Source organism: Brienomyrus brachyistius, chromosome 1 (genome assembly GCF_023856365.1).
Source record: "Brienomyrus brachyistius isolate T26 chromosome 1, BBRACH_0.4, whole genome shotgun sequence".
NCBI classification, from domain to species: Eukaryota; Metazoa; Chordata; class Actinopteri; order Osteoglossiformes; family Mormyridae; genus Brienomyrus; species Brienomyrus brachyistius.
This window is the reverse complement of record NC_064533.1, coordinates 50,553,844-50,566,520: the sequence shown is the minus strand read 5'-3', so window position 1 is coordinate 50,566,520 and position 12,677 is coordinate 50,553,844. Positions and strand designations below refer to the sequence as shown.

The window sequence follows — 12,677 nt, the reverse complement described above, 5'->3', positions numbered from 1 at the left end:
GGCTGGCCCCTCATCCTGGGATGTTCCCTGCCTCCGGGATAGGCTCCAGACCCCCCGTGACTCAGTAGAATAAGCGGTTTGGAAAATGGATGGATGAGTAGTTGTTCTGTATACAAATATAATGTGGTGGTAAATCAAATCTCAACAAGTTTACAATAAACAAATATCAAACAGCAGACAGGTGGATAGTTTCTTTGAGATTCAGGTTAGTTTATTTGCTTTCTGCAGATGGAGTCACACCTAAGATTTCACTCAGAGTGGCTCAGCAAATGATTACAGATTACATTCATGTTCATTGGTCAGAAATTATTTCACCTCCATATCATTTTTTGTTTTCCCATTAGCCATTAAACTGTTTCCTTCAGCTAATATGATATTGGCTCCCAAACTACAAGGGTCAACACACACACAGGATCACCTCTAGACTTAACTTGACTAACTACAAAGAGTTCTGATTCTAAGCATACTTCTCAGTTTTTCCAAATACCTGCACCTTTTGGGTTACATGTATCAAATCCAGAATGTTATTTCCAGACTGATCTTGTCCTTCTATTGGCTTCACCTTTTTCTTTTCACTCTTTGTTTAGCAGACTTCAGCAGACTATATGCCTATTTTATCAATCTCAGCAATATTTTATTATTTATTATTAAATGAATCAACTCAATCCACTTCACAATATGTGTGTGTGTGTTTGATTGGTTTACTCATGAATAAGAAGGTTATATCACTCTTTTGCCTTCCCTCCTTGTCTTCCACACTTATTGGCCTAGAACCAAAACCTCCAGATTACAATTAAATAGAGTTCTCCCATTCACCTCAGTGCTGCAGTCAGGGCTATGCAGGAGGTTCATCACGCCGGCTTTCAGCGCTGGAGGCGCGCTGTGTCTGAAGTCCACCACCGAGGTGAGCCAATCCAGTAGCAGTTCCCCATTCTCATCACCAGGGATGAAGCAGTCTGTGACGTCGATTGTCGAAGGCAACACAAAGGCTTCAAAACTGATTCCTTCGGCAGTGAGGTAGCGCTTGATGTCTGCCGCAGTGAGAGTCAGCTTCAATTCTCTGCGATACAGCTCATTCCCATAAATGCGCCACAGCTTGCTCCATCCGCACTCTCCTGAAACCGAGAGCAGTGAAGTGTGTGTCCCATTGAATTGGGGCACAAGAGAGTGCGTGTCACCAACAATCCTGTCCTCTGCTTCCTACCACTATCCTTCCCTTTTAGTCAACTTATTATTCCACATTAATTTCAATATGCAGGCCTAACATACTATTTAAAAGTCTTATTTTGTAGTTTCACGCAATCCTAAAAAATTTGATAATTAATTACCAGAATTAAGTATGATGAGAAGCTTTCCATCCTTATTCAAGAGACTCTGGTAAAACGAGACAGTGGCAGCGGGATTGGCTTCATAATACAGCATCTGAGGGTGAAAATAAAAATGCAAATGAACGAGTTAACATTCAAGCTTTTCAGGCCCATAAGACAACAGTGACAATTTCGATTTTCTGTGGATGGATGTGTCAGCAAACAGGAACCTGAGTGTGTAGAATGGTGACAGGAAGCTTCTACTCTAAATACAAACTAGCTGGTAATGACGTCTACAGTGAGGATGATGTGTGCAGACTCACACACAAATACAGAATTGAGGTGCCATTTATCACTATACACAAGGCCTGTTATCCAGAGCACTTGGTAGGATTGTTAGAGAAGCAGGCAGAATTCCACTAATCCTCACTGCAGTGGGCATCACTGTACATATGAAATTCGAACAGGTAACCATAAACATAATTGTGTACTTAGAAAGGCAATGTGTATGGTGTTACATTTTCCTTGGTGGAGTGTGTTAGATATTAAAAGTGCTGGGTATTACATGTATTCCCTCTTCTCAAACTTGAACACTCTTTGCATCACTGGGTCTGAGCTTCAAAATGTAATCTACAACCTTCTGACATACCCAGGTGATGACATCATAGTAGGATCACTCCTAGTTACACATAGGCATGTTTGTGGTGCCCATCAGTTAGGTGTAACCCCTTAAGTGGTTTGGTTATAGTAACTGGGAAAGTCCTGCATGCTTCCCTTCTGGAGGCGCCCTTGATTAAAAGAAACACCTTCTATTACGGGCTTTCCAACAGTACCTGGATCGCTGTATCATTGCAGTTGACTTTACATATATTTATACAGGTAACTATTTCATTACAGTTACAACAGCAGGGCAAATCGTGGGACTTAAAGTCATAACTTTTTGGTTAAAAGCTGCAATATTCTTAAACAACACTTTCTGCCTGTCAAATGAAGCTTCACTCTGTTCCCGTTTATTAATAGAGCAAAGTGAACTGCAGACATGTTTACCTGAATCATATGAATGAAGTCTAATTTCTTCTCTGGCTGTCTGTCTCTCCAGTGCTTCTCAAACTCAGAGGCAGTCATCTGATTCCACGTGAAGTTTACATTGTCCAAGCTGGGAGTTCCTGACACAAGTTCTATACAAGACAAAACAATGTTTTACATCTGTTATATAAATCTAACATGTTACATGATGATTGATGGGCACCAATTCTATTAATTATGACCACATTAACCAATAAAAATCATTGACTAAATACAATGAAATGCATGATATGAGTGAGAGTATTTGAAGTCCTAGTACCTTTGCATTTCTCCAGCATCGGCTCACTGGGTTCCACCATGTCACAGTCCACCTTCACATCTGGTAAAACCTTACGCAGCTGTGAAAGTATCTCCAGGTCCACCTCCCCTGCAAGACCGAGACACAGATTCAACTATGGAGCCCAGATATTTCCTGTTGATGCCGTCTATGCTGTTAGGCCAATAAATGTAAAATGTTGAATCATGACCACTTTTGCTCAAATTTCAGCTATCAGTATAATCCTTGTTCATAGAGATGAGCTTTTATAACCGTTTTTTTTATAGAATAGCAGTCAACCAACAACCAAGTGATTTGTGTTTGCATCTGCCGTTGTGAATGTCATACCTGTACCACTCCCAAGTGAAACAACATCAAAGGTAGTCTTGCCCTCCAAAGTGCTGTGGAATGCACAATTAGAATTGTTTCACTCTATCCTTTTATATATCTATATACACACACACACAAGGCACAGAATCACATAAGTGCGAATCTCATGCAACCTATTGGCTTGCATGTCCATGCTGCTGCTAACGTGAACTAGTTGAGAGTGTCACTGAGAACACTGATCCCTAATTTCAAAAACGCCAGGCCTGGACTGGCCATCAGGGGTACTGCGAGTTTCATTCAGAGCAGACCTTTGAATAATCAGAGAATGAAACAAATCAAACATTGTAGGGGAAAATGCGCCTGCAGTATGGCTCCGCCCAGTTCATAGTATGCTCTGCTGATCATGATCACACAGTAGTATGTGACATATCGACATCGTGTACAGTTAAATAAAGCACAGTGTTTAGTTTAGCCAAATCATTCATTTGCACTGGTGAAATCGAAAAAAATTAAAAATGGAAGGTGGAACCAAGACAGAGCGTTTGAGAAAGAAAAAAACTGTTTAAAAAATGTTTCAAAATTACAGGCTTATTCATCTAGGGGTCAGCTAATGTTATCAATCATGCAGCTAGTCAGGTTTAGACTGGACAGTCCGGTTGTTCAGCTTGATGTCCTCCATCTGGCAAGGTCTGAGCGGACGCTTATTTGTCGTCCTTTTCACCATCGATGCAAAATGCCTAAGTTAAAAACGTCTTACAATTCCGAGTGGTCCAAAAAAGCAAAGCAGTAGGATATGTGATGCGAATATAAGCAACAATGGGAAGAGTTCAAATATTACTTGTACGGCACGACTGCCTGAGCGTGAGTTTACTTTAGCTATTGATTTATTAACAATTTTCACATTTTCACCTTAATTTTTAATTTAATTTAGTGATTAGTTGTCATTGTTGACACACCAGAGTGCACAACAATGAAATGTGTTCTCTGTATTTAACCCATATGTCATAATATGACATAGCAGGAGGCAGCTAATTCAGCGCCCGGGGAGCAGTGCTTGGGGGCGGCACTTTGCTCAGGGCAGCTCAGTGGTGTCTTGCTAGTCGGGGATTCAAACCTAAAACCTTTCAATTATGACCACGCGTCCCTAACCATTAAGCCAAGGCTGCCCACCTTAAATTAGTCTCAGCCCTGTAACTTTTTTTTTTATTTGATATTTTATAGGATTGTCCTGTATCAGCATGTCGAAAATAAATGTCCTTCTGAACCAAAATTGTTTTGTACACTTCTTATTAAAATGACCCATACACCAGGGTGCAATGATTTGTACCCCATTCCATTCACTGGAATTAAATTGGCCACAATACATAGGATGTTGAATTGGAATTTGAATCGGAAAGACAAGTGGAAGCCTGAACAGTTTATGTGTATTACCAAGGGTTTATGTGTCACGCCCAGCTCGTACGATCCTCGTGTGTGCCACGCCCCCCTGATTGTCCACGTGTGCTTCCCTGATTGTACCCAGCTGTACCCGGTTGTTTGGTCTATTTCAGTCCGTGTCTACCTCAGTTCCTCGTCAGTTCCTCGTAATTGATGTTAGTTATCGTCTTATGTCTCTAGTCCTTAGTCTTCTGAATAAACCCCTGATTTCCCGACTTTGGACTTCCTGCCTGATCCCTGCCTGCCTGTCTGTCTGTCCGTGCGCCTACGTTCAGCGAAAACGTAACATTATGTGTATTACCATTTATTTTTTAAATTTCCAAAAAAGTTTTTGCATCATCATTTTTGAATTAGCTAAAATTTGGCATGTGAGTTACACATACCTTTCAGAGATCAGAAATGTCTTTTCTCATGAAGGGGACCAAGTAATAAGTGAGTATTTTATATACAAGTAGTACACACACACACGCACACACACATAGGGTATACCTATCCTTATGGGGCCCGCTTATTCACTTCTATGGGAAAAATGCTAACGCTAACTTTGACAACCTTAACCCCCACCCTGCCCTAACCATAATCACAAGAAACGGCATCTTTTACCTAAAAATACTATACATATTAAACTGTTTTACATTCAAGTTACTACGTAAGATTTTACCTTGCAAGGATGCCAGGAAGATTCTCACGAATGAATTTATACATAGCTTGATGCTCCGAAGCCACCTGACGGGAAATCCGGAAGCACTTGTGGAACCTTTCATTGTCTAATGAAAGGCTCTTCATAGGAGAAGTCATTTCAGACTGCTGTTAAAATGTATAAAACAAGATAAAATAAGAGAAATATTCATATTTTACAAACATTAATTACTCTTCGGTTCAGTAGACCAGACAGAAGTACTACACTCCTATGACAAATTAAATAAATTAGGAGAGAGAGGTGAGGTAAGGGCGTTCGCTGATTATAGCGTGTTGCTGCACCCACCACACGACAAACCACCTCAGGGAAGAGAACTGGAGTGCAGTGGTGCAGTGGGTGATACCTCGGTCACCACACTAGAATGGACCAGAGTGAGATTTTTTCCAGTGGCTGGAGTGCCAATCTTGCCACCAGCCCCCAGATTTCCCTGTAAGTTGGGGGACCTTCTTACAGGGAATGACGAGAGGTCCACAAAAAGCCTCACGCTGCTGACTGCAGACCATTACACTTGCATTGACTTCCCCTTTGTTTTTTTGCTTTGACATCATAGTATTGCAACAAAAAACGAAATGTCTAATTATAGAAATCAGCCTACATTTGTTTGCTCAGAAGTCTTTTAAATGTCAGTCCAAGGACTGTTTAATGCAGATACAATGTACAGATGCCACCTGAGGTTTCCCCACAATTTGCATTAGTGGCAGAATTAATGCTGGTGCATAGGCAGGATTGCAAAAAGCTATAATTCAATCAGACAATGACGGAGCTGGATTCATAGGATCATTCTCTACATCTCATATTATTCTAGGTTACTTCAAACATTTAGTTGTGAAGAGTAAATATTCACTTACTTCTCAGTTTGGACGACCTTTAAATACTTGTGTTATTCAATCACAGATGCTTCACTGCTAATGGTCAGACTCAAACGTGTGTTTTAAAGAGGAATCATTGCACAAGAATTGGAAATCCCTCCCACTGCATGACCAGCTTTATGACACCCAGCCCTGCCCAAATGGGAAATTTGCCAATATAATGATGGGCAGGGTCGGCCCTGGGGGGTCTGGTGCCCTAGGCTGAGTCCCCCCCCCACACCACCCAGAGCAGCTGAAAACAAGTTTTGTCAATTAATTTATTAAAAAAAAGGTAGCACTGGGTATCTGACTGCTAATTAGTGGCTTGCATCTTTTTAACAAGAAAAATTGTGAAATATTGAAATTATTGTAAATACTGCAGACACAGAATGCAACCAGAGGTTTGAATTTCACAGCTTTTGTTTCTTCTATAGACTTTTTTCATACAAATTATAAACATATTGCATTTTGGCACTTAAACATCAAAACTACACAAATAAACAAAATAATAAAAAACATTGTTCCTTGTCTTCTCAGCAAATAAAAAAATGATGGTTAAACCATTTGAACCAAAATGGGGATCAGTCATCATCTGGGTCCCATCTGATAGGAGAGTTTGAGGAAAATAAAAGCTGAATAATATTTGAAAATTACTGACTTATTCAGGAAAGGGTCAGTTAACGTTAAAAATCTAGTCTAGCTAGTCACGTTTCGACGGGACAGTCTGGTTTTTTAGCTTGATGTCCTCTATCTGGAGCAGATGCTAATTTGTACGCCTTTTAACCCTCTGTAGCAGTTAAGTCAGTAGATTACCATGAAGGTTATACTTAGGCTCAATAGGGAGGTATAAACGGTTTAATAATTATCCACACATTTGATTTATAGAAAAATGAAATGTTGCTTTATTGATTGATATGAGATGTTTAGTAGGTTGTCAGAAGGACAAATAGAATGAATAAGGAAAGAAAGGAAATTTATCCAGATTACTATACAACATATCATTCAAAAATCGCAAGCAGATATGAAACAGTTATAATAGCCTATCTGGGTGCACCGTGGGTAACTAATTAGATGAATTTATAAACGAAAACTCATTCATATGTGGCCTTGAGAAGTAAAGTGAGCTATCCCACAAAAACAAAGTTCTGAGAAAATGAGCTCCAAAGTTGAATTTTTTTCAAAAAAATCTGTGTGCCTATACCCTACAATTGATATACAGTCGAACGTCGTTACTACGTACCCCGGATACAACGTTTTCACCTTTTCAACGTACAGGTTTCTAATTCCCCGTTTTAGCCTATGTATTATTCCAATAGCAATCATTGTTTACAGCGTACACCCTTACAGCGTAAACTTGGATACAACATCCAAATTTCTAGAGAAAATACGAAAACTAACCATCATTACAACGTACAGCGCTCTCCCCGCCCACCACAACTTGTGTCGCTACATCTACCTTTATCTACCTGATCTTCGCCCGACAATGCATATTTGTCTATTGCGTTGCTTGGCGTTAAATGAGTTGCCTTGACCGATCGTTACTGGACTGCTTAGTAATGGCTTGTTAAGTGATTTGTGCATATTCTTTGTTTATTAAACCTTATGAAATACCGGTCATGCCGGTAATTGTGAATTCAGAATAATAATGGAAGTAAAAGATTTTTTTATTTAATTTGACCAATATTTCATTAATATTTTCAGGCCAAATGCCAATTTGGATGCGAATGTTTATTTTAAAAATCCATTTTGACCAGCCGTTGTGTATTTTCGTTGCCGTTTATCGCCAGCCGGTACTAAGTAATCATTAGTAATTTAAGGAAAATTTCAAGGATCCAAATGAGCTTTGTCGAATTATTTAACAAGTAATAATGTGTTCGTTTGTTTTGTAGTCAATTTAATGGTCTGTTCTATTAAAGTTTTATCATTTACATTGATATTTCGTGAGTTCTTCCATCCATCTTGCACTAAGTGGTTACAACGTTCTATGCTTATAACCTACATGTTTTTGATATCCCGTCTTGTACGTAGTAACGAGGTTCGACTGTATATCATAGATAGCACAGAGGTATGACTTAGATACTAACAACTTATCCAATTGAAAATATTCAATAAAAAGGGGTAGGGGTCAAAAATGTGGGATAGCCCACTTTACCTCTGAAGGGTACATATATACATAACTTTTTCCAAAGCACACTGTCCATGAAACACAGCAGAAACAAGTGAAACTAATTATCTTCAATCTCAGTCCATATGAACAACTAGGTCCAGAGATAAGAAATGAAAGTGCTATTGTTCCAGTTCAAGGTCCAAGCAAATACAAGATCTTGACAACGACAGGGTCAAAACTCCATCATTACACTTGCTTTCCCTCACAAGGGTCTTTGGATGACTCGGCATCTCTTCTTAATCTTGATTTTCCATCAAATAGCGTGAAAGTAAGAAAAATACCTGACCTGCACATTTAAATATGCAGTCATAAATCTATGCAAGTTCTTTTGTAACAATACACTTCTAATCAAGTTGCATATGAATATAAAGAGATATATGCAATAAGCAATAAATTGGGGGCAGCGTGTGGCTCTGTGGGCTAAGCCAGTGTGGCTGTAATCAGAAAGTTGCCGCTTCAAACCCAGCCTCAGACTGCAGGTCCTTGAGCAAGGCCCTTAACCCCCAGCTCCCTGGGCGCCGCTACGGGTGGCAGCCCGTCGCAGACAACTTACTCGATGGAAAAAGAGCAACTTGTGGGAAGCGTAAAGACAATTTCCCTACGGGGGTCGATAAAGTATCGTTTGTTATTATTAAATAAGAAAATGACATATATGATATGATGAACATAGTAGTATGCTAAGTTAGTAGTACAGAATTCCTATTGTGCTAATAAAGGACATTCCACAGGTGCAGGTACACTTGATTGCTAACTACTTCATTTACTGAGGACATATTAATAATGAAATGTTTTAAGTTACCAAAACAGCCCACGGGAAGGCTGCATGCATCTTGAAGGGGATGGGGGAAAGCTCTCGAGAGCCTCATCCCTGGAAGAGTCGAAACCGCCAGAGATCCAATGGGGTCAAGCCTATCAGCACACAGGACTGTGCTGTCAAATGAATTCCCTTTTTGAACCCTATAACTAAGGTTAATAATTAATCTTAATCAAAATGTTTCTGTTCATTCCTTCCATCGACTATCTAGTAGAGATCTATTAAGAAGTATTCCTTACCTAGCAGTCTGTAATTACATCCTCTCTATTATGAACGAAAAGTTAAAATTCATTAACAGCTCAACGTATTCTCATTGTAATATTCCTGTTTATTGTAAAATTCGATTCATTTAATTGCCCTTTTTCTCAAGTGACGAACACGAATATGATTACTGTACAGCGCTGACAGACATACTGCTATTTTATGTTTGTGACAGTGCATGATCAAAGTAAAATCAAATGTTTTGGTCCATGATGATGATGTAGTCAACCAAGCTGCTAAACATATCACAACAACACGGGTGAAAAGAAGCTGTGATCGCAAGATACCAAACGTTATCTCGAGTACAAGAAAAAAAACTCGATACCAGTCAGAAAAAAAACACATAATTATGCGTGTTCTCTCTGGACTTCCGCAGAATCACGTTTGCAACATGGGGAAGCTGCTTTTGTAAATCTATGCTTGAAAAGATGAACAGAGCCTGAGGCTTCTAGTGCCACCTCCATTACCCTTATCTGGGCATAATAATCCCCATATAATCCCTGAGTCCCAAGCAGGAGTGATGCATAGTTCACATAGGCTAATTTTTATGAGAAGTCCTTTGGCACTTCTATATAACGAAAGTTGTGGGGGTCCATTTGCAGAGCGATTCGTGTTCTATTCAAAACACGAAGTCAAAACACAATCCTTGAGTCGAAGTCAGGAAAAGCCAAAAGTCAAAAAGCAGTTCGGGACAGATACAAACCCCAAATCAGAATCCAAGGGTCAGAACACACAGGAGAAGACAGATACTACCACTGGGAAACAGATACACAGTGACTTGCGATACCTCGCGCTGGGAAAACTTGACAAACGAGTAGGCCTCTTTATAGATGCACAGGGGAAATTGACTTTATGGGCTCAAAACTGAGAAGCGGCTGTCCACAGAATGTTAATTAGGCATTGGGAAGATCCGGGCTGGCTTGTGTATCCGGTTCTGTGATGCACTACAACAAGCCATTGGTTTAAACTTTGACCGCTGAAAACCAAGTTAATGTAGATGAAATAGAAGGTCTAAATGTTTATACTTTGTTATACTTGCAATGTGCAAATTAAAGAAAATATCAACTGATTAATTATGTACCGCTAAAGTATATATTTATGATTTACTCTAAACCTTTATTTGGGATTAGCATTATTTGATATTCATAAAAATATTGCTTAGGAAATGAAAAACATTTAGTGCAAAACTGATCTTATTAAATGATTCACTTTGAATCTTTTACATTTTGATATATTTTTTGACAGCATGTAGCTCAGTGGGCTAAGCCTGTGTGCCTGTAATGACAAAGTTGTGGGTTCAGCCTCAGCATGTCTGCGGGTCCTTGAGCAAGGCCCTGGGTGCCCCAATAGGTGCCTACCCTTCACGGACAGCTTGATCTACAGAGAGTTGAGGGAGGAGTAAAAAGAATTTCCCCATGGGGACAATAAAGGATCCATTGTTAAAGAAGGCAGAGCTGTGCTCCAGCAAGGTGCGATTTGGACATAAGAATGCGGAGCTAAGCTCTATCTCTGTTTAAACCCTGGACCATATAGATTATTTGCTCACAAGGCCACTTGGGAAGTACACAGCCCAATCCATTCTTGCACACAAATAAATATCTCAGAATCTTGGAATTTGGGAGCGTTGAGTGGCTCGTCAGGCTCAACCTGTCTATCTGTGATCAGAAGATTGCTGGTTTGACCTCCGGCACCTATCCATTGGCCCTTGAGCAAGGTCCCCAGCTTTAGGGTAACCCCCAAGGTTACTCTGACCGGTCTGTGTGTCTCATGGAGAGCAAGATGGGGTATGCAACGAAGCATTCCAATGTGTCTTTACTCATACTTGTGCAAATAACAAACAAAGGGTCATTTCATTTGAGTCCAGATGAATACTTGCTTCCGTGAATCAATATAAATGCTGCTGTTTTATTTCACTGATAATTGCAAATCCAGATTCTTTACATCCATTTTACAAATTGAATTAACTTTGAAAAGGCTGTGTTAAAACAACCTAACTTGGGTTAAGTGGCAACCCTGTGGTCAGGGACGGATTACGGACCGGGCCAGCGGGGCTGCTGCCCTGGGGCCCTTGGGGTGCAGGGGGCCCGTGGGGCCCCTAGCCCAAAACAATTTCCAACGCTTATCAACAATGTATTTTCGTTTGTCTATTTTAGAGGGCCTACATTCTTTGATCCTCTGCCTACAAGGGCCCCTGACCCTATAGGGAGGGCGTTTGGCTGCCAAGGGCCCTTGAATTGTGGTGGTTGTGGTGGTGGTGCTGGTGGTGGTGGGGGGGGCCCTCGCGAATGTTTTGCCCAGGGGCCCACACAACCCATAATCCGTCCCTGCCTGTGGTGGGTGAGTATTGTGCACGTTTCTGCGTGTTGCACATTGCAAAATTATACATCACATCGATTGTTTCCATTTCAAGACGGCATGAAATCCATTCCATATTGCAGCGTGAACACCTGCCAAAACAGCACGTTCTGGAAGGATTCGTCATGTTGTCCTCCATCAGCAGCAGCTCCTTCTTTCGCTTTCATCGTTACCACCCATTTCCATGCAAACAAGTTACAGGGGCGGGAGAAATTTGAGTCTACATTTAATATTTATGTATATGTACATTTAAAATGTATATTTTACATTTATGTACATATTTTTACATTTAACATATATATAACATTTATATTTAGCATTTACTTTAATATTTACACATAAACATTATTTATATTTACCATCCATCCATCCATCTTCCAAACCGCTTATCCTACTGGGTCGCGGGGGGTCCGGAGCCTATCCCGGAAGCAATGGGCACGAGGCAGGGAACAACCCAGGATGGGGGGCCAGCCCATCGCAGGGCACACTCACACACCATTCACTCTCACACGCACACCTGTGGGCAATTTAGTAACTCCAATTAGCTCCAGCACGTTTTCGGACTGTGGGGGGAAACCAGAGTACCCGGAGGAAACCCCACGACGACATGGGGAGAACACGCAAACTCCGCACACATGTGACCTAGGCGGAGACTCAAACCCGGGTCCCAGAGGTGTGAGGCAAGAGCGCTAACCACTGCACCACCATGCCGCCCTATTTATATTTACAAATAGTGTAATTTAAAAAAGTGATTTTTCAAATATTATACATGGCAAAAAGTTGTGATGATTTTTAACACGGTGTCTCTCTAGCTGAATGTAATAAAAATGCACTAAATTTTGAAAAAGTGGCAAGTAAAGAAGTGCTGAGTGACTTTACAAACGGTTCCCCAATTAGGTCCCCCCCCCCCGTCATTACATATCCATTTATAATGAATTACAAATTGTAATTAGGTAGGTAGGTCATCAACATAACGGCCTTCGGCAGTTAGAGTCCTACGATTCCATAGTAGGAGTAAAACCATTTTCACTAGGATCCACCCCATGCTTCTTGTTGATTGGGCTGAACTTCAGCAAGATCATTTCTTACTTGTTCCCACATCAGGGGATGCGCTAT

General features: G+C 40.6%; 1 protein-coding gene across 1 annotated transcript; it reads right to left on the bottom strand.

Annotated features, from left to right (window-relative positions):
* Positions 1-285: 285 nt before the first annotated feature.
* LOC125727208 (histamine N-methyltransferase-like) lies at positions 286-5,214 on the bottom strand. Its single transcript, XM_049004260.1, has 6 exons — positions 5,078-5,214; positions 2,998-3,050; positions 2,653-2,760; positions 2,355-2,485; positions 1,329-1,422; positions 286-1,115 (listed from the first exon to the last, which is right to left on the bottom strand). Exons 1-6 carry the CDS (start codon positions 5,212-5,214, stop codon positions 760-762), a joined length of 879 nt encoding a protein of 292 aa, XP_048860217.1. The 3' UTR covers positions 286-759.
* Between the last annotated feature and the right edge of the window lie 7,463 nt (positions 5,215-12,677).

Excerpts from the sequence above, each read along its gene's own strand:
- LOC125727208 (XM_049004260.1), bottom strand. The coding sequence starts at position 5,214 with ATGACTTCTCCTATGAAGAGCCTTTCATTAGACAATGAAAGGTTCCAC. Across the intron at positions 3,051-5,077 it reads CTTCCTGGCATCCTTGCAAG|CACTTTGGAGGGCAAGACTA; the intron begins GTAAAATCTTAC and ends TGCATTCCACAG. Across the intron at positions 2,486-2,652 it reads GATGCTGGAGAAATGCAAAG|AACTTGTGTCAGGAACTCCC; the intron begins GTACTAGGACTT and ends TGTCTTGTATAG.